The following is a 19,488-nucleotide window of genomic DNA, read 5'->3' on the forward strand; positions in this document are numbered from 1 at the left end:
AAACATTAAGCACAAAATTACAGAATGAGATATATACGTAGTGGAGAAGGTACTTGGAAAAAGAATAATGAGTAGAGAGGTTGATTACCTGGACCAGGGTGAGTTGAAGAAGCCCTTGTAAGAAAGTGACATTTGAGACCCGAAAGATGAGAGAATTGGATGAGGTATGGTGCTGATGGCCAGGCAGAAGGGGAGAGGATTTGTCATTTTGAGGAATAAGAATAATTTCTGTATAATTGGAGCCAGTGCAGATGGGATGGGGACCAAAATTATAAATATGAAGGGCATATAAATATAATATAATATATAAATATAATTATAAATATAAAGGGCAGGGGCTTATGGAAGGAGGTTTAATTTCCTTTGAAGATGGAGCCTTAAGTCCCAGGTGCATTCTGATCTTGTTTAAGATTAGATGCACTCTGAATGATTCTCTTCCAATTATGGGCAACTTTCTCTTCCAGAAAACTTTTTAGATCACCTGGGTAGCAACGGGATCATCTAGTGACCGTTAGACTTCGCATAGATGAACAGACACAAGCCTAGAGAGTGACATGTGATCACCAACAGTTTCTCAGCCAATAATAGTTGTACAGCCTTGGGACAAGTCACTTTTTGAGCCAGCACTATCTGATAGAAATTAATGGGAACCACAAATGAGAGCCACATGTGTAATTTAAAATTTACTACTAACCACATTTAAGAAGTAAAGAGAAACAGGTAAAATTCATTTTATAATATATGAATTTGACCCACTATATCCAAAATATCATTTCAACCTGTAATCAATGTAAGTCGTAGAAATCTGGTGTGTATTTTATTTACATTTATGGCACATCTCACTTTGGAGTAGCCATATCTCAAGCGCTCAGTAGCCATATGTGGCTAGTGAGTAAAGTATTGGATGGTGCAGTTGGGAGCGTCAGTTTCCTTTTCTGTGAAATGAGGATAAATCACTGGAAGCTCGTGAGAGCGCACACGCAGCACCCGGCACTCCGCCCTGGACACTGGGGGTGCGCAATCAAGTTTGGTTTCTTCTGGTCTCTGCTCTCCCCTCCCATCCCTCCTCTAAGTCTCCGCCCCCTTTCCCCGCCCCCTCAGGCTCCGGGCGGAAGCAACTCTGTTCCAAATGCAGCGCGCTTTACGGCGGCACTTCCTTTTACCGCGGTGTGGCCGGCTCGCTTGTCGCTCGCACTTTTGCCCTATTGGCTCTGCTGCCCCGCTCTCCGCACTTTACGGCAGTGTGGCTGGAGCCGCGGCTGACGGGCCCACTGTCTGGGCGTGAGTGCAGGGAACTGGAGTATTTGCTGGGCCGGCTACCATGGACGTGGGCGAACTTCTGAGCTACCAGGTATGAGGGGCAGGGAGGGCCGAGCGACCGCGTTCTCACCTGGGCAGGGGTCGCAGGAGCCAGAGCCCTTTCATCTCACCTCCTGTCGCCTCACTCCCGGGCCCTCTAACTTCTCATGCCACACAGGGTCTCAGCCCCTCGTTTTACTTTCCTCTCCGAAGCCCTCCTGGGCCCTTTCGATTCATCCCTTCTCAAGACCTGAGCTCTTCACCTCCTCTTCCTCACCCTGGGGTCTGGTTCCCTGAAACTCCTCTGAAACCCCTGACTATCCTTTTTTTCACAACCATGTCCTCTCAGCTCTCATGTCCCCCCAGTCGTTGAGGTGATGGTGGTGGTGGCGGTGGGAGTGCAACTGATCTCACTTGGATTTGATCTCCAGCTTCTCCACTGACTGGCTATGTGGCTTTTGGACAAGTCATTACCCCGCTCTTTGAACCAAGTTTTTGTATCTATATGGTGGAGACACTAATAACTGCCTTAGTAGGGTTGTTTGAGGACTGTACCGACTGATGTGTATGAAAGCTGGTTTTAAAGTGTGGAAAGCTGTGCTTGTGTTTACTGCGATTTGCAGGAGATGTTGGGAATTCTAGCATGGAATGAGTTTCTAGGAATCTTGCTCAGGGTCCCCCTTGCCTAGGATACTTGTGGGGAAACTGTATGGGACCTAGAGAGCAGAAAGGGCTTGTCCAAAGTCACTCAGAAACAAGGAGCTGGAATTTGAGCTCAGGCGTACTGACTTCCACCCCAAAGTTTTTCCCCCGCTTTGATTCCATAGGAGGGTCATTGTGAGGGGCAGTAGAGCTGCACTGCCGAATGTCGTAGCCACTAGCCACATAGGCTGTTGATTGCTTGAAATGTGACTAGTCTGAATTGAGAAGTACTGTAAGTATAAAGTCACATTTGGGTTGGAGACTAGTATGGAAAGAGTGAAATTTTTATGTTGATTACATGATCGTACTGATTATATCAATTACATTGGTTATTGGTCATATTGATTAAATGATCATATTTTGGATAATGGGTGAAATAAAATATACTTAATTAATTTTTAAAATTTTATTTTATTGTTATTTAGAGACAGGATCTTGCTCTGTCACCCAGGCTGGAGTGCAGTGGCACAATCATTGCTCACAGTAGCCTTAAACTCCTAGGTCTAAGGTATCCTCCCAAGTAGCTAGGACTGCAGGCAGGTATCACTATGCTTGGCTGATTTTTAAATTTTTTGTAGAGACAGGGTCTTTCTATGTTGCTCAAGATGGTCTCAAACTCCTAGCCTCAAGCAGTCTTCCCACTTGGCCTCCCAAAGTGCTGGGATTACAGGTATGAGTCACCACACACCACACCCAGCCAATAAAATATGTTTAAAACCAATTTTAACTGCTCCTCTTGACATTTTAATGTGTTTACTAGAAAATTCGAAATAACATATACAGTTCAGCTTATATTTTTGTTAGACAACCCTGCAGTCAAGAATAGGTGATTAAGAGCCATGAGTCTGGACCCCTCGGTTGCTGGCAGTCTCTGTTTTGCTACTAACTGGCTGCTGTAGCCTTGAACAAAATACTTAATTTCTCTGTGCCTTGGTTTCCTCATCTGTAAATGGGGGACAGTGACGGTAGCTGCCTCACAGTGCTGTTGTGAAGCTGTTGAGAAATGTAAAGTCCTTAGACAATGCTTGCCAAAGAGTAAACATTCAGTAAATATTAGCAGTTATTTTCATACCACTCCCTCAGCCAACGTACAAGAAATTGACCCTGGACACTTAAGACATCATGGGAAAGAACAATTCAGCAATGGGGAGCTATATAGCCAAGAGATTTTTCTTTTAAAGACAGTTTAATTGATAGTGAAAGACGAAGGGAAATAGGCAAGTTATTAAATCAGTGATTGTATGCCGGCTTGGAATTTCTAGAATGGCTAGCCCATTAAAGCTAGAAAAGTTTCATTCATTTGCTCAACAAATATATATTGAACACCTACTGTGTGCAAGGCAGTCTATCCACTGGGTATACAAGACAAGATTCTTGCCTTTGTGGAGCATCTGGTGGGAAGTTACAAGATAATAAATAAACAATGCATTCAGGTTGTGGTAAGTGCTAGGAAGGGAATATAGCAGAGTATGCTATAAAATTGCACTGCTTTGTATAGTAGCCACTAGGCACATGTGATTATTGAACACTTAAAATGTGACTAGTTTCGAATTTAGATCTGCTACATGTGCAAAATACACACTGGATTTCAAAGATTTAGTATGAAAATAATGTACAATATCTTTTTTTTTTTTTTTTTGAGGTGGAGTTTCGCTCTTGTTGCCCAGGCTGGAGTGCAATGGTGTGATCTCAGCTGACTGCAACCTCTGCCTCTTGGGTTCAAGTGATTCTCCTGCCTCAGCCTCCTGAGTAGCTGGGATTACAGGCATGCACCACCACGCCTGGCTAATTTTGTATTTTTAGTAGGGATGGGGTTTCTCCATGTTGGTCAGGCTGGTCTTGACTCCCAACCTCAGGTGATCCACCAGCCTTGGCCTCTCAAAGTGCTGTGATTACAGGCATGAGCCACCGCCCCGGCCACGTGAAAATAATGTGCAGTATCTTAACTTTTATGCTGATTACATGTTGAATAAATGATAACACTTAGGATATATTGGATTAAAGAAAATATATTATTAAAATTAATGTTGCTTTTTTAAAAAACTTTTAAAATGTGGCTACTAGAAAATGTAAAGTGGGCCGGGTGCGGTAGCTCATGCCTGTAATCCCAGCACTTTGGGAGGCCGAGGCGGGTGGGTCACCTGAGGTTGGGAGTTTGAGACCAGCCTGACCAACATGAAGAAACCCCCTCTCTACTAAATATATAAAAAATTAGCCAGGCATGGTGGTACATGCCTGTAATCCCAGCTACTTGGGAGGCTGAGGCAGGAGAATTGCTTGAACCTGGGAGGTAGAGGTTGCAGTGAGCTGAGATCGTCCCATTGCACTCCAGCCTGGGCAACAAGAGCGAAACTCTCTCTCAAAGAAAAAAAAAAAAAAAAGAAAATGTAAAGTTTGGTGTTTTGTGGCTTTTGTTGTATTTTTATTGGACAACACTCCTGTAGAAAATAACCCCTGGGAGTTGGGGACAGGACCTTTTACTTTATGTAATGTGGTCGAGGAACGACACAGAGGAATGGGCATTAAAGGACTGAAGGTTGAGAGGGAGCCAGTCATGTAAAGGGGGCAGAATGATGGAGGCAGCGAGAACAGCAAGTATGGACATAGGCTATTGGTAGAAGCTGGTGCAGCCTCATAGGGGACCAGAAAGAGGATCTATGTAGCTGAAACAGGGGAAGTGATCAGGGGAATGGTAAGTGACAAAGCTGAAGATGTAGGCACGTGACAAGACTATGTAGGCCTTCCTTGTGGGCCATGATAAAGACCTTGAGTTTTGAGAGATACGGTAGATACCTTCATTCAACCCACTTGTTCACGGATGAAAAGTGAACCTTAGTCTGATAAAGTGACTCACTTGAGGTTGTGTGCCAAGGTGGTGGCCAGAGTTGAAACTAGAATCCTGGTCTCCTTATTATTATTTTTTAATGTTTACACATCTTACCACATTCAATCTTAATGGCAGTACTTAATATGTTAATATAGGAACCTTCATTTTAAAGATGAGGCAATAGGTATAGAGAATAAAAAACGTGTCCAGATTCACACAAGTGAAATGTACCTCAAGGATTCCAATCTAGGTAGCTTTGCTTCGTGATCATAAACATTTGTTTATTGTGTTATTCCAAAAGTATTTCACTTTGTCAATCTGACCCCTTTCCCCCTCACCAAGAGCAAATATGCCTAGCGCCTACAGGTAGATTGGGGTTGCCACAGGCTAATTTTCCTGAACTACAAAATATTACTTGCCTTCCTTATCCTGGATCTTGGCCTTTACATTTTCTATTGTATCTGAGGGTTCATCCTAAGAGTTTTAAAATGCAAATATGTTGGTTGCACAATAAGGAACTACAATAGTAGAACTCATTTAATTCAGGTTGACAACACTGAACTGAACCGGGTAACAGGGCTGAAACCTCCTAAGTCTGCTACTGGAGAGCACTTTGATCTCGCCAGCCTAGGGCGGGCATGCTCATGTCCAGCTGGCCAGCCAGGAGCATGTCCTTCCCCATCACAGGTTCCCCACTTTGGCTAATTGGCCGGCCAGAACCATTTGGGAGGTGAGAGGCCCACCCGTTAGGCACCAAAAACCAGCTCTAGGCTTTTGCTCAGTGAAATATCCTCAATTCAAGGCTAAGTTTCAGAACCCAAATTCAGAATCATGGTCTAAGGCTTGGAAAGCAGCACCGGTCCCAAAATCCACCTCAGGACCTTATTCAGGCCCTGGCTTCCTTACACCACCTGGCCCTTATCTCAGAATCCTGGTCTCCTTATTTCCAGCTCTGTACATTCCCCTTGTGTTCTGTTCATTCAGTTTTCTTTTTGTAAGATCCATGTCCACTCTTCCTGTTCCTAAAAGATGGTAAAGGTTGGAATGTAGTTCATAATCAGTTGCACCCATCCTCTTGCAGAAAGTCATAAGTTTATGGATGCAAAAGTTCTTTGAGGCCAAGCGTGGTTGTTCACCCCTGTAATCCCAGCACTTTGGGAGGCCGAGACAGGCGGATCGCTTGAGTCCAGGAGTTCCAGACCAGCCTGGGCAACATGGTGAAAACCTGTCTCTACAAAAAGTGTAGAAATCAGCTGGGCATGGTGGTGTGTGTCTGTGGTCCCAGCTACTTAGGAGGCTGAGGAGGGAGGATTACTTGAGCCTGGGAAGCAGAAGTTACACTGAGCCAAGATCGTGCCACTGTGCTCTAGCCTGGGTGACAGAGCGAGACCCTGTCTCAAAAACAAAAAACAAACAAACAAAAAAACTCCTTGAAAACAGTAACATTTTATAGACATGAAAGATGCTTTACTAACCAGCATGATCTATCTAAATCTTCATAACAACCCTATGAGGAAGGCACTGTTGTTAATCCCTGTTGTACAGATAAGGAAACTGAGGTACAAAAAAGAGCACCTACCTTAAGGCATCTAGCCAGGTAGAGGCAAGGCCAGGGTACCCGGGCAGTCTTACTTCATAGTTGGAGTTCCTAACCACTGTGCTGTACTGCCTGCCTGCTATATGCCAGATGCAGAACCAAAGTGTTTTCAGACAAGTTATCACATTTAATTCTCAACATGCCCTCTGAGGTCGGCAGCATGCCTGTATTATAGGAAAGGAAACTCAACCTAGGGCGGTCAAGCTGCCTACTGAAAGCCAGACAACCAGTAAGAAGCAGGGCCAGAACTGAAACCAGCTGAACACTCAGAGGTAGTTTACCATTTTGTTTTCAGATTTGAAAACTTTTTAAAGTTGAAGTATAGTCCACATGTCGAAGAATACATACATCTTATGAGCCTTTGCTTATAGTTATCATTTACAAAGTAGACTGAGTACGACCACTGAAGTTTGCTTCTCGGGGACATAAGGGAACAAAATTGTCTGATTTGAACATCCCCATCCCTAGAGTTTGATTCAGTCTCCTGTGGGACTTCAGATTCTGCATTTCTAACCAGATCCCACATGATGCTGATGCTGTACTTTGTGATCCTCTGGTCTAAAATGATCTACCTTCCTTGAAAAATTTTCCCCAGCTGAGACATTCTCCTCCCCTCTTGTGGGCATTGGTTTGCAGATTTTTGAGCTTCAGTTGTACTTTTTCCCTGCCATTCAAGATATTGAGAGCAAATCACTTAATCTTCCTGGGCCTCAGTTTCCTCATATGCCTAATGAGGGGATTAAGTACACGACTTTCTCTGAGGCTCCTTCTAGCTTTAAAATTCTGTGGTGCTAATTATTTAGACCGGGGCTCCAGAGATTTCAAGGGATAAAAATGCTTCGTGGTAGACTGAGTGGGGCTGAGAATCTGGGAGATTTGGATTTTAATCCCACTTTTATCATTACTTATCTGGGTGACTCAGGACAAGTCACTTTCCCTTTCTATACATCATTTTTTTTCAGTCGCTTGTAAAATGAGGAGACTGAGCGATATGACTTCTGGTTCTTTTCATTTCCAAAACTCAGAGACTAAGATGGATGCCGTTTCTAAAATTCAGAGACTAAGCCAGGAAAAATATCATGCAGTGTCAAGAAATGTTTATTAAAAGTATTTAACATTTTTTGGGTGCTTACTACATTTCATTTTTGGGGCAACTTGGTGGGAAGATTCCAATTTTCTGCTGAGATTGGTTCTTCTACAAGTAATAGAGATAGGCACTAAGTGCCTCAGTATATGCCGTATATCCTTGACATATGTTAACTATTCATTTGAGAAGACAGGAGAATTACAGTATGGGCAGGAGGTGGTGGAAAAAGTCTTCAAGAGGAAACCAGTTATGTTCCCAATATGGAAATGTACTTTTTTGATGCCTTCAGGCTTAGATATCTCATCAAGAAGTGTGCCCAGCAGTGCCTTGGCTGAGGAGTTTCTGCTGGCATAGGCGCGTATATGAACTCCAGGGCACTCTCATTAAATCTAAAATTCCACAGATGTCTGGAAAATGTTCATACCTCTGAAGTTTTCCAATAAAGAATTCACATTTAGTATGGCTTGTGACATGAGAGGTATTCTTTTTGAGGCAAATTGGGGTCAGGGACCCTTGGTTTTGGTGATATTGCAGACACCCACTCCTCTTGTCCTCTAACGGTAATATCTTAGCATATCTCTTGGATTGCAGGGGCTTACAGAAATATCTAAACTTGCGCCTTTCCCCCTCTTAGTTTTTTCTTTTGAAATATTAAATGATAATAAAGTGATAGAAATAGTATTAAAGAAAATACTTCAGAAGAGGAAAACTATTATCCTAATTCAATCAATATTTTTCTGTTCCCACAGTCCTTACGTGTTTTGTGAGGCTGGAACCATTGCATATATACTATTTTATGTTCTATGTTTTTAATTTAACATTGCCAGGAATATTTTTCTGTGTTTCTACATCTCCTTCATGTTATTTTGAATATTTGCATACTTTTTGCTTGAGTGATAGACCATTTTCCCTAAATTGTTCTTCTATAATTGGACATTAGGTGGTTTTCCGGTTTTTGTTCTTGGAGATAACATTGTAGTGAAGTGCTTTGTTCATGTAGCATTTTGTTCCTTCCCATCTGTCATTAGTAATTACCATGTGCCCTCTCCTGTGCCAAGTATTGCATGCACTAAAATTATTATGACATGGACCATGGACATTAAAGAAGAATTCATAATGTAAGGAGCGAGACAGACATTTAGAAGACTAACTGTATGAATAAAAGTATTATGGGAGCACAATGGAAGGAACGATTGGATATGGAAAGGGGATATATGGATGGGGATGGATTTGGTTTGGTCATTGAAGAAAAGGGAGATGACACTGGAATCCTAGCCTTGATGAATGGGTAAGGATTCTGTGGGTGGTAAAGGACACTGGGGACAGTGATTCTTGACTGGGATTATTAAGAGCAAAAGCAGGGGAGTGAAATGTTCAGAGCACTGGGTAAATGCAGCAATGGGTAAAAAGCAGGAGTGGTCGGAGACGATGGGGGTCATCTCAGCTGTAGATGTGTGGTGTAATACATCATACTCACGTGGAATGAATCATTGGTTGTTTTACAGTGCTAACAGTATACTGTTTGTGTGTGTTCCAATTTTATTACAATCTTTTTTTAAAAAATAGAATCAGGGTCTCCGTGTGTTGTCCAGGCTGGTCTTGAACTCTTGGACTTGAGCTATCCTCCTGCCTCAGTCTCCCAAAGTGCTGGGATTATAAGCGTGAGCCACTGTGGCTGGCCCCAGTTTTATTACAATCTTGATAGTACTAGTTCATAATTTATTTTTTCCACTAATCTAGTAGGTATATAAAAGACTAGTTCAAGGTTGCTTTAATAAGCATTATTTTTTTTCTTGTGTGAGTTTATCATTTGTATTATTATGTGCCTCATAAGGTAGTAGTTGTAATTTCGTAATTGAGTTCTTCTGTTTTATGGGTTTTTTGTTGTTGTTGTTGTGTGTATAAGAAACATTACTGAAAATCTGAAAACTGGTGCTCAGATACATCCTTCGTTCTGTGAAGGCCTCATCCCAGTAGCCCTAAGAATATGATTCTAATCATGAAGTCATTTTATATAGGCTCTTTTTGCATGTCAGTTTAGTACATTTTGAAGTTACTTTTTGTTGGAAGTGTGACTATAACAGATAAAAAGGACCAGAACAGATACAGAGCTATTCTCATTGATAACATTTCAGACTTTCTCTTTCATCTCATGAGTGATTTTTTTCCTTAAGTTCACTTCTTCCCTTTGCATTCTTCTCATCATCTCTTTCTTCTGGCCCATTCTTCTCACACTTACAAAACACATTCTATTTATATGCCTCCTTACACACATTCTTTACTGAACTGTAGACTTAGAGGCAAGGACCAGCACCTAGGAGAGCATCTCAACTGTAGTTAATGTCTAATACATGGTTGTTTAATGATTGAAAGAACTGGGACATGCCTTTGTATATGCCCTGGTTGTTTCCCCTTCTGGAAAGCTCTTGCTCTACTATCTTGTTAGTTTGTTGGCCTACATCTCTGTGCTTTCATGTCAGACTTCAAGAAAATTGGGTTCACACCTGATACTTCAGTTGCTTAATCATTTTCCTCTTCTTTATTATCATAGTTTGCCACTCTTGCTACAAAACATATTCTTTGCTTTTTAACTTCTTATTTTGAATTTTAAACTTAGAAAAAATTATAAAAATAGTAGAGTTTCCATATATTCCTCATCCAGCTTCCCCTAAAGCTAACATCTTATATAACCATTATGTAAAGATCAAAACTAGGGAATTAACATTCGTGTAATACTAGTAACTAAACTGCACACTTAATTCAGATGCCATCAGAGATGTCTGGTCATTTTTCTGTTCCAGGTTTCTATCCAGGATCCCACATGATGTTTGTCATATTTCCTTAGTCTTCCCTTATCTTTCATGTTGAAGAGTACTGGTCAGCTATTTTGTAGAATGTCCAAAACCTACATTCTTGAACTTGTCAGTGCTGTCTTTTGCCAAAGATTTTCTTGGGCCTCATTATTCTGGAATCTTAACTAGAATTTGACTCTGTAACCCTCTTCTTCGTCATTTTAGAAGAACTCATTCATTCTTTTCCTTTCAGCATCTTTTTGCAGACAGCTCTTAGTTCACTGTCCCTGATTAACGTTTCATGTGTGTACTGAACATTCTGGCCAGATGTTCGGATATCACATAATTCTCTGCTTCCTCCCCTGCCTATCCCCATGGCCAGCTTTGCATTTTAGTCAGGGGTGTTGATGTTCAGCAGACTTGAAAGGAACCTTGGAGCTGTTTCTCAAAGATGAAAGGGCTCAAAGATGAAAGACAAGGTTCTTTACTTTTTTTTTTTTTTTTTTTTGAGACAGAGTTTCGCTCTTGTTGCCCAGTGCAATGGCACGATCTCGGCTCACTGCAACCTCTGCCTCCTGGGTTCAAGCGATTCTCCTGCCTCAGCCTCCCGAATCACTGGGATTACAGGCGTGCGCCACCACGCCTGGCTAATTTTGTATTTTTAATAGAGACGCGGTTTCTCCATGTTGGTCAGGTTGGTCTCAAACTTCCGGCCTCAGCTGATCTGCCTGCCTCAACCTCCCAAAGTGCTGGGATTACAGGCATGAGCCACCATGCCCGGCCGTGGTTCTTTTCTTCATGGGTTGTACAGGCTCATGAGCACAGAGCCTGCCTCTCTCTCAGAGTAAAGAAGGTGTTAGGATATGAAAATGATTAACTCACAGTTTTTGCTCTTCTGGAGCTTGCAGTCTAATGGGGGTATACCCCAGATATGAAATCCAAGTACAGAGTGTCAGTGCTGTCAGGGCTCTTATGGTGCTATGAACAAGATGTGGTGGCACAAAGACACAAGCAGCTCTACTGCTGGGAAGTTGGGAAAGGCTTTATGGAGGGAGTGCTATGCCTTCAGGAGTTTTCTCTCCATCCCTTCCTTTCTGTTCCAACCACCACCACCTTAGTTTAGACTCTTAAAACTTTGTTGACAGGGTGTAGTGGATCACACCTGTAATCCCAGCACTTTGGGAGGCTGAGGTGGGAGGATCTCTTGAGCTCAGGAGTTTGAGACCAGCCTGGGCAACACAGTGAGACCTCATCTCTAAAAAAAAAAAAATTAGCTGGGCTTGGAGGTGTGTGCTTATAATCCCAGCTACTGGGGAAGCTGAAGTGGGAGAATTGCTTGAGACCAGGAGATTGATGTTGCAATGAGTGGTGATCACACCACTGCACTCCAGCCTGGGTGACAGAGCTAGATCCTGTCTCAAAAAAAGAAGAGAAGACTTTGTCAAATCAGTAGCCTCCTGGGTGGTCTTACTTTTATCATTGTGGATCTCATATTGGCATGGTGAGATCCAACAGAGGCCAACAGAGAACACTGTTCTTCAGTCATAGACTTCAGTCCTACCTAGTTCAGCTTCCTTGGAGACAGGTCTTCTTACTAAGTTGTTTTGCTAGTTTTGAAGGTGAATTTGATGAAGACAGCCATGCCTTTCTGCAGTCTCTCAGTAGCTGTCATTGTTTAAATTGAGGGATTTAATTTATAAGGTTTAACCGATTAGAGAAGTTTTCCTATATAAAAATGACTTCATTGGAGAATGTGGATGGTTCACAACAGCTTGTCAGCACTGTCGGAGAAAATACTTCAAAGCCTGTTAGGCATCCCTTAATGTTTAGCGTAGTGCATGAACATGAACTCTGGGTCAGACGGCCTGCATTGGAATCTCAGCTCTGCTGCTTGCTAGCTATGTGACCTTGGGTCCGTTAATTAACCTCTTTAAGCCTCAGGTCTTCATCTTTAAAATAGAGATTGTATAATAGCGTCTATCTCTGCCCAACCTTCTTTGAAAAAATTTCTGCTTTACTATCTTTCTTAAAAATAAAGGATTAAATGAGGCAATTTGGATAGTGCTAAGTAGTAACAGTGCCTGACACATAGTGAGTGTCCAGTAAGTGTTACCCATTAATTTTCATTATTTATCTCATTACTAACAACACACATGCTACAGCAACATGGCAAAAAAAAATTTTTTTTTAATTCTACAAAACTGCCTCAGTATTCCCAAGGTCATTGGTCCCTTGGAGATTAAGGTTCAGAATCCTATAAAAAGAAATGAGAACAGTTTGTTACCCACACATGCCACTGTATAGAAATGTTCACAGTAGGTTAAAATACAACCTTATTCCACCACAGTTAGCAGTCATTAGTATCAAGAATTATGTCATCACCACAGTAATTATTTTCCCCCGGTCTCTTTAATATTACTAAGATATCTCAGTTTTCCTGTTTTCTAGCGCCAAGAATCTCATTTACAAATTACTCCTTCCTTTGTCTTTTTTTCCCCTTAGTGTCCTAAAGGAAGTGGTTGGGTTTGGTCTGAGTCTTGTGTAGCTGTAGAGAAATTGGAATCAGGAGAAGATGTAGTAAGAATTCTGATACTGCTTTTACCTTCTCCAAGGTCAGCCATTTAGCTCTTTAGTATTTCAGCTGAGTATTGGCATCCCTTGGAGATATTAAGGATTTGGTTCCAAACCACTCCAGTAAAGCAAGTCATACGAATTTTTTGGTTTCCCAGTGCATATTAAAGTTCTGTTTATACTATACTGCAGCCTAATAAGTGTGCAATAGTATTATGTCTAAACAATGTACATACTTTAATTAAAAATGCTTTGTTGTTAAAAACTACTAATCAACATCTGAGCCTTCAGCAAGTTATCTTTTTGCTGGTGGATGGAGGGTCTTGCCTCCTTTTGCTGGCTGCTGACTGATTAGGGTGGTGTTTGCTGAAGGTTGGGGTGGCTGTGGCAATTTCTTAAGACAACGATGAAGTCTGCTCCATTTGTTGGCTCTTCCTTTCATGCAAAATTTCTCTGTAGCAAGCTGTGCTGTTTCATAGCGTTTTACCCACAGTAGAACTTTTTTCAGAATTAGAGTCTGTTCTCTTAAACTGTGCTGCCAGTTTATCATCTAAGTTCATGTGATATTCTAAATCCTTTGTTGTCATTTCAGCAATGTCCACAGCATCTTCACTAGGAGCAGAGTTTATCTCTAGAAGCCACTTTCTTTGCTCATCCTTAGGAAACATTCCATTCAAGTCTGATCATGAGATTGCAGCAATTCAGTCACATCTTCAGGCTCTGCTTCGAATTCTAGTTATCTTACTGTTTCCACCACATCTGCAGTTAGTTTTTCCACTGAAATCTTGAACCCCTCAAAGACATCCATGAGGAGTGGAATCAACTTCTTCTAAACTCCTGTTAATGTTAATATATTGTCCTCCTCCCATGAATCATGAATGTTCTTGATGGCATCTAGAATGATAAATCTTTTCCAGAAAGTTTTCAATTTATTTTGCCCAGATCCATCAGAAGAATCACTATCCATGGCAGCTATAGACTTACGAATGCATTTCTTAAATATTAAATAATAATACTTGAAAGTTGAAATTACTCTTTGATCCATGGGCTGCAGAATGGATGCTGTGTGTGCAGGCATATAATTAACATTCATCTCCTTGTACATCTCCATCAGAGCTCTTGGGTGACCAGATGCATTGGCAATGAACAGTAATATTTTGGAAGAATTTTTTTTTTTTTTTTCTGAGCAGTAGGTCTTAACAGTGGGCTTAAAATATTCAGTAAACAATGCTGTAAACAGATATGCTGTCATCCAGGCTTTGTTATTCCATTTCTAGAACACAGGCAGGGTAGATTTAGCATAATTCCCGAGGGCCCTAGGATTTCAAAATGCTAAATGAGCATTGGCTTCAATTTAAAAGTCACCTGCTGCATTAGCCCCTAACAAGAGCATCAGCCTGTCCTTTGAAGCTTTGAGGCCAGGCATTGACTTCTCTCTAGCTGTGAAAATCAGAGACAGCCTCTTCTTCCAACAGAAGGCTGTTTTGTCTACATTGAAAATCTGTTGTTTAGTGTAGCCACCTTCATCAATGATCTTAGCTAATTCTTCTGATTAACTTGCTGCAGCTTCTGCATCAGCACTTCTGGGTTCACCTTGCGCTTTCATGTTATGGAAGTGGCTTCCTTCCTTAAGCCTTATGAATAAGCCTCTGCTAGCTTCAAACTTCATGTGCAGCTTCCTCACCTCTCTTAGCCTTCATAGAACTGAAGAGAGGGCCTTGCTCTAGATTAGGCTTGGCTCAAGAGAATGTTGTGACTGGTTTGATCTTCTGTCCAGAGCACTAAGACTTTCTCCATATAAGCAGTAAGACTCTTTAGCTCTTTTACTGTTCATATGTTTACTGGAGTAGCACTTTTAATATCCTTCAAGAGCTTTTCCTTTGCATTCACACTTTTCTGTCTGGTATAACAGGCCTCGTTTCGGCCTATTGCCGCTTTCTTTCTTTCTTTTTTTTTTTTTTTTTTTTGTACACAAACATTCATAGCAGCTTTATTCAGAATAGCCAAAAAAGTGGAAAAAACTCAGTTGCATTACCGGTGAATGGATATATAAAATGTGGTATATCTATACAATGGAATATAATTTGACAATAAGAAGGAACATCAAGCACTTGTGAGTCGAAGAAAAAAAAAAAGGACTGGGTGAGGTCTTTATTTCTATAGGCTCACACCTGTAGTCCCAACACTCTGGAAGGCGGAGGCAGCAAATTGCTTGGCTGGGGAGTCCGAGACGAATCTGGGCAACATAGTGAGATCTTGTTCTCCCAGACGGGGCGGCCGGGCAGAGGCGCTCCTCACTTCCTCCCAGACGGGGTGGCGGCCAGGCAGAGGCGCTCCTCACCTCCCAGACAGGGCGGCGGGCAGAGGCGCTCCTCACTTCCCAGACTGGGCGGCCAGGCAGAGGCGCTCCTCACCTCCCAGACGGGGTGGCCAGGCAGAGGCGCTCCTCACTTCCCAGACGATGTGGCGGCTGGGCAGAGGCGCTCCTCACTTCCCAGATGGGGCAGCCAGGCAGAGGCGCGCCTCACTTCCTCCCAGACGGGGTGGCGGCCAGGCAGAGGCGCTCCTCACCTCCCAGACAGGGCGGCCGGGCAGAGGCGCTCCTCACTTCCCAGACTGGGCGGCCGGGCAGAGGCGCTCCTCACCTCCCAGACGGGGTGGCCAGGCAGAGGCGCTCCTCACTTCCCAGACGGGGTGGCCAGGCAGAGGCGCTCCTCACTTCCCAGACGGGGCGGCCGGGCAGAGGTGCTCCTCACTTCCTCCCAGACGGGGTGGCGGCCAGGCAGAGGCGCTCCTCACTTCCCAGACGGGGCGGCCGGGCAGAGGTGCTCCTCACTTCCTCCCAGACGGGGTGGCGGCCAGGCAGAGGCGCTCCTCACTTCCCAGGCGGGGTGGCCGGGCAGAGGCGCTCCTCACTTCCCAGACGGGGCGACCGGGCAGAGGCGCTCCTCACTTCCTCCCAGACGGGGTGGCGACCAGGCAGAGGCGCTCCTCACCTCCCAGACAGGGCGGCGGGCAGAGGCGCTCCTCACTTCCCAGACTGGGCGGCCAGGCAGAGGCGCTCCTCACCTCCCAGACGGGGTGGCCAGGCAGAGGCGCTCCTCACTTCCCAGACGATGTGGCGGCTGGGCAGAGGCGCTCCTCACTTCCCAGATGGGGCAGCCAGGCAGAGGCGCGCCTCACTTCCTCCCAGACGGGGTGGCGGCCAGGCAGAGGCGCTCCTCACCTCCCAGACAGGGCGGCCGGGCAGAGGCGCTCCTCACTTCCCAGACTGGGCGGCCGGGCAGAGGCGCTCCTCACCTCCCAGACGGGGTGGCCAGGCAGAGGCGCTCCTCACTTCCCAGACGGGGTGGCCAGGCAGAGGCGCTCCTCACTTCCCAGACGGGGCGGCCGGGCAGAGGTGCTCCTCACTTCCTCCCAGACGGGGTGGCGGCCAGGCAGAGGCGCTCCTCACTTCCCAGACGGGGCGGCCGGGCAGAGGTGCTCCTCACTTCCTCCCAGACGGGGTGGCGGCCAGGCAGAGGCGCTCCTCACTTCCCAGGCGGGGTGGCCGGGCAGAGGCGCTCCTCACTTCCCAGACGGGGCGACCGGGCAGAGGCGCTCCTCACTTCCTCCCAGACGGGGTGGCGACCAGGCAGAGGCGCTCCTCACCTCCCAGACAGGGCAGCCGGGCAGAGGCGCTCCTCACTTCCCAGACTGGGCGGCCGGGCAGAGGCGCTCCTCACCTCCCAGACGGGGTGGCCAGGCAGAGGCCCTCCTCACTTCCCAGACGGTGTGGCGCCCATTGCCGCTTTCAACAACCTTTCCTCACTAAAGCTTAATCATGTATAGCTTTTGATTTAAAGTGAGAGATGTGAGACTCTTTCTTTCACTTGAACACTTAGGGCCATTGTAGGGTTATTAATTACTTAATTGCAGTATTGTTGTGTCTCAGAGAACAGGGAGACCTGAGGGGAGAGAGAGAGAAAGAGGAAAGGCTGGTTGAGGCACTCAGAACGCACACATTTATTCATTAATTTCGCTGTCTCACATGGGCATGTTTGTAGTGCCTGAAAACAAAGTAGTAATATTAAAGATCACCCATCACAGATTACCATAGCAGATATGATAATAATGAAAAAGTTTGAAACATTGCAATAATTATCAAAATGTGACACAGACATGAAGTGAACACATGATTTTGGAAAAATGGCAGCGATAGACTTTCTTTTTCTTTTTTTTTTTGGAAACAGAGTCTTGCTCTATTGCCCAGGCTGCAGTGCAGCAGCAGGATCATGGCTCACTGCAGCCTTGACCTCATGGGCTCAAGCAATCCCAGAGTAGCTGGGACTACAGGTGTGTGCCACCATGCCCAGCTAATTTTTGTGGTTTTTTGTAGAGATGGGGTTTTGGCATGTTGCCTAGTCTGGTCTCAAACTCTTGGGCTCGAGTGATCTGCCCGCCTCAGCCTCCCAAAGTGTTGGGATTACAGGTGTGAGCCACCGTGCCCGGCTGATAGACTTTCTTGATGTGAGGTTTCTATAAATCTTCAATTTGTAAAAAACACAGTATCTGCAAAGGGGGAAAAAAATGAGGTATGCTTGTAGTTTAGAACTAGTTTCTTTTCCATAGAATTCCAGCAGTGAATGATCTGAAAATGCTTTAGTCTAAACTTTAGAATTCCAGCTCCATTGTGGGTTGGTAAATGGAAATTAGCTTTTCTTCATCCTGGAGTTCAGTGAAGGATCTAGTGAGACTACTGCAGTGCCTTTCTATCTTTTAACTCACTTTGGATTATCAGCTGCTTGTAAGCAGATTATGTGCACTGGCTCTTTGGACTTCCTTTCAACAGCTACCCAGCAGTATCTAGAGTCATGAACTAAGGAGTCGAAACTGGCCGGGCGCGGTGGCTTACACCTGTAATCCCAGCACTTTGGGAGGCTGAGGTGGGTGGATTATGAGGTCAAGAGATCGAGACCATCCTGGCCAACATGGTGAAACCCCGTCTCTACTGAAAATACAAAAATTAGCTGGACGTGGTAGCATGCACCTGTAGTCTCAGCTACTCAGGAGGCTGAGGCAGGAGAACTGCTTGAACCTGGGAGGTGGAGGTTGCAGTGAGCCGAGATCGCGCCACTGCACTCCAGCCTGGCAACAGAGCGAGACTCTGTCTAAAAAAAACAAACAAACAAAAAAAAAGGAGTTGAAACCAAGCAGAGTATCATGATGCTTCTTTCTGAATATATCTGACTTTATTCTGAAAGCAGGCATGATTGATTATTGAACAGTTTTGTTGGCATTATTATTTTTAGTGCAGATTCTACCTTCATGTTTGGCGTTATTCATGTGCTCATTCTGTTAATACATAAAATTGAGGGTTGATGACATTTCCTTATTTGAATCCCCTATTTCCAGTTAAGAGCATCTCAGTTTAAAATTTCTTTTGGGATCATTGATAGAGTTAAACATTGGCAGCACATCAGTCCTCTGCTGGTATATAATGTTGGAATGTGATTTTCTTTGCAGCTTTGCATAAAAAGAAACAAATTGTAGCTATAGTTTGTCATGTTATCTTTTAGCAGTCTGCTCTCAACATCAATGCTTCCATAATAGGATTAATGATGGGGGAAACTTTTGAGCATCTCAAGCTTGCATAGTTATTCACAGAGAAGCTGAAACACGGAATGGGGGCTCTGGCCAGGAGTACCTCTGTTGGGCAAAGGAAGGTAGAGATGCCGAAGGACTAACAGAGTAGTGAAACTCGGCAATAAAGGAGGACACGAAAAAGACATTGCGATTGATTGAGGGCTGTAGCTGAAAGAAACCCATAATGAGATTCCTTTTTTAAAAAAAGGTGGCACAGGTTGTATTGAATTGTACTAACTTCTTGTTTCTCTGGTGTCTTTGGAAAATGTGATGCCCTTCGGAAACAGACTTTCCAGGTAACTGAAGCTTTTAAGTGGTGAGACGATCTATTCCAGCTTCTTCTTTGTACACATGGGTAAACCAGAGAGCCCAGAGAGGGAAATAACTTTAGGACCCCAAGGACTTGGTGACAAAATGGGGGTCAGTGCTGTGTCCATGATGATGCTTCCTCTTTTCCATGTCCAAAACATTTATTTTTCATCATTTTGTATGGAGATCTTTCTAAAACATAAACATTCTTGCCTTTCTCAGTAGGACACACTGTGATCTCAGCAGCATCATTATGAATACATGTTAGTTGTGCCTGAATTCTCTCATGACCTTTTGAAGTGTGGAAAGCTTTTACTCCTGCACTGTGGAATAGTAGGGATTTTGAGTTCTTGTGCCTACTTTGTGTAGTTTGCATTCTTTTCCTTGGTGTCAGCTGTCACTCCATAGTGTTATTGTTTGTTTGATATGATGTCTAACCTCTAAGGCCTCTTTTGCCTATGCTTTTAATGGTGTTTTGAAAAGTTGAGGTTGTTGTATGAATGAAGCATTAGTATTCTTGGTCATTTTTGGATGAACTGCAAAACTTTTTAGAGCTCTGTTGCTAGATTCCGAAGTCTGTGAGATACTAGAAATCATTTTAGCCTGAGTAGTCTTTATTTTCCGTGTAGCTTTTCCTCTAGCATCTCTTTGCCCGCCCCCCCCCCCCCCGCCCCCCGCC

The 19,488-nt window shown here is 44.0% G+C and overlaps 1 protein-coding gene across 2 annotated transcripts in view; it reads left to right on the top strand.

The window, feature by feature from the left end:
• The first annotated feature begins 1,154 nt into the window (after positions 1 to 1,154).
• CTNNBL1 (catenin beta like 1) overlaps positions 1,155 to 19,488 on the top strand; it is a 180,447-nt gene continuing 162,113 nt past the window's right edge. For both annotated transcript variants that reach the window (XM_054467725.2, XM_063659052.1), the window contains exon 1: positions 1,155 to 1,351. In XM_054467725.2, coding sequence (XP_054323700.1) covers positions 1,322 to 1,351 — 30 coding nt within the window. In that variant the 5' untranslated portion in view covers positions 1,155 to 1,321. The remainder of the gene's footprint in view (positions 1,352 to 19,488) is intronic.

Source organism: Pongo pygmaeus, chromosome 21, assembly GCF_028885625.2.
Source record: "Pongo pygmaeus isolate AG05252 chromosome 21, NHGRI_mPonPyg2-v2.0_pri, whole genome shotgun sequence".
NCBI classification, from domain to species: Eukaryota; Metazoa; Chordata; class Mammalia; order Primates; family Hominidae; genus Pongo; species Pongo pygmaeus.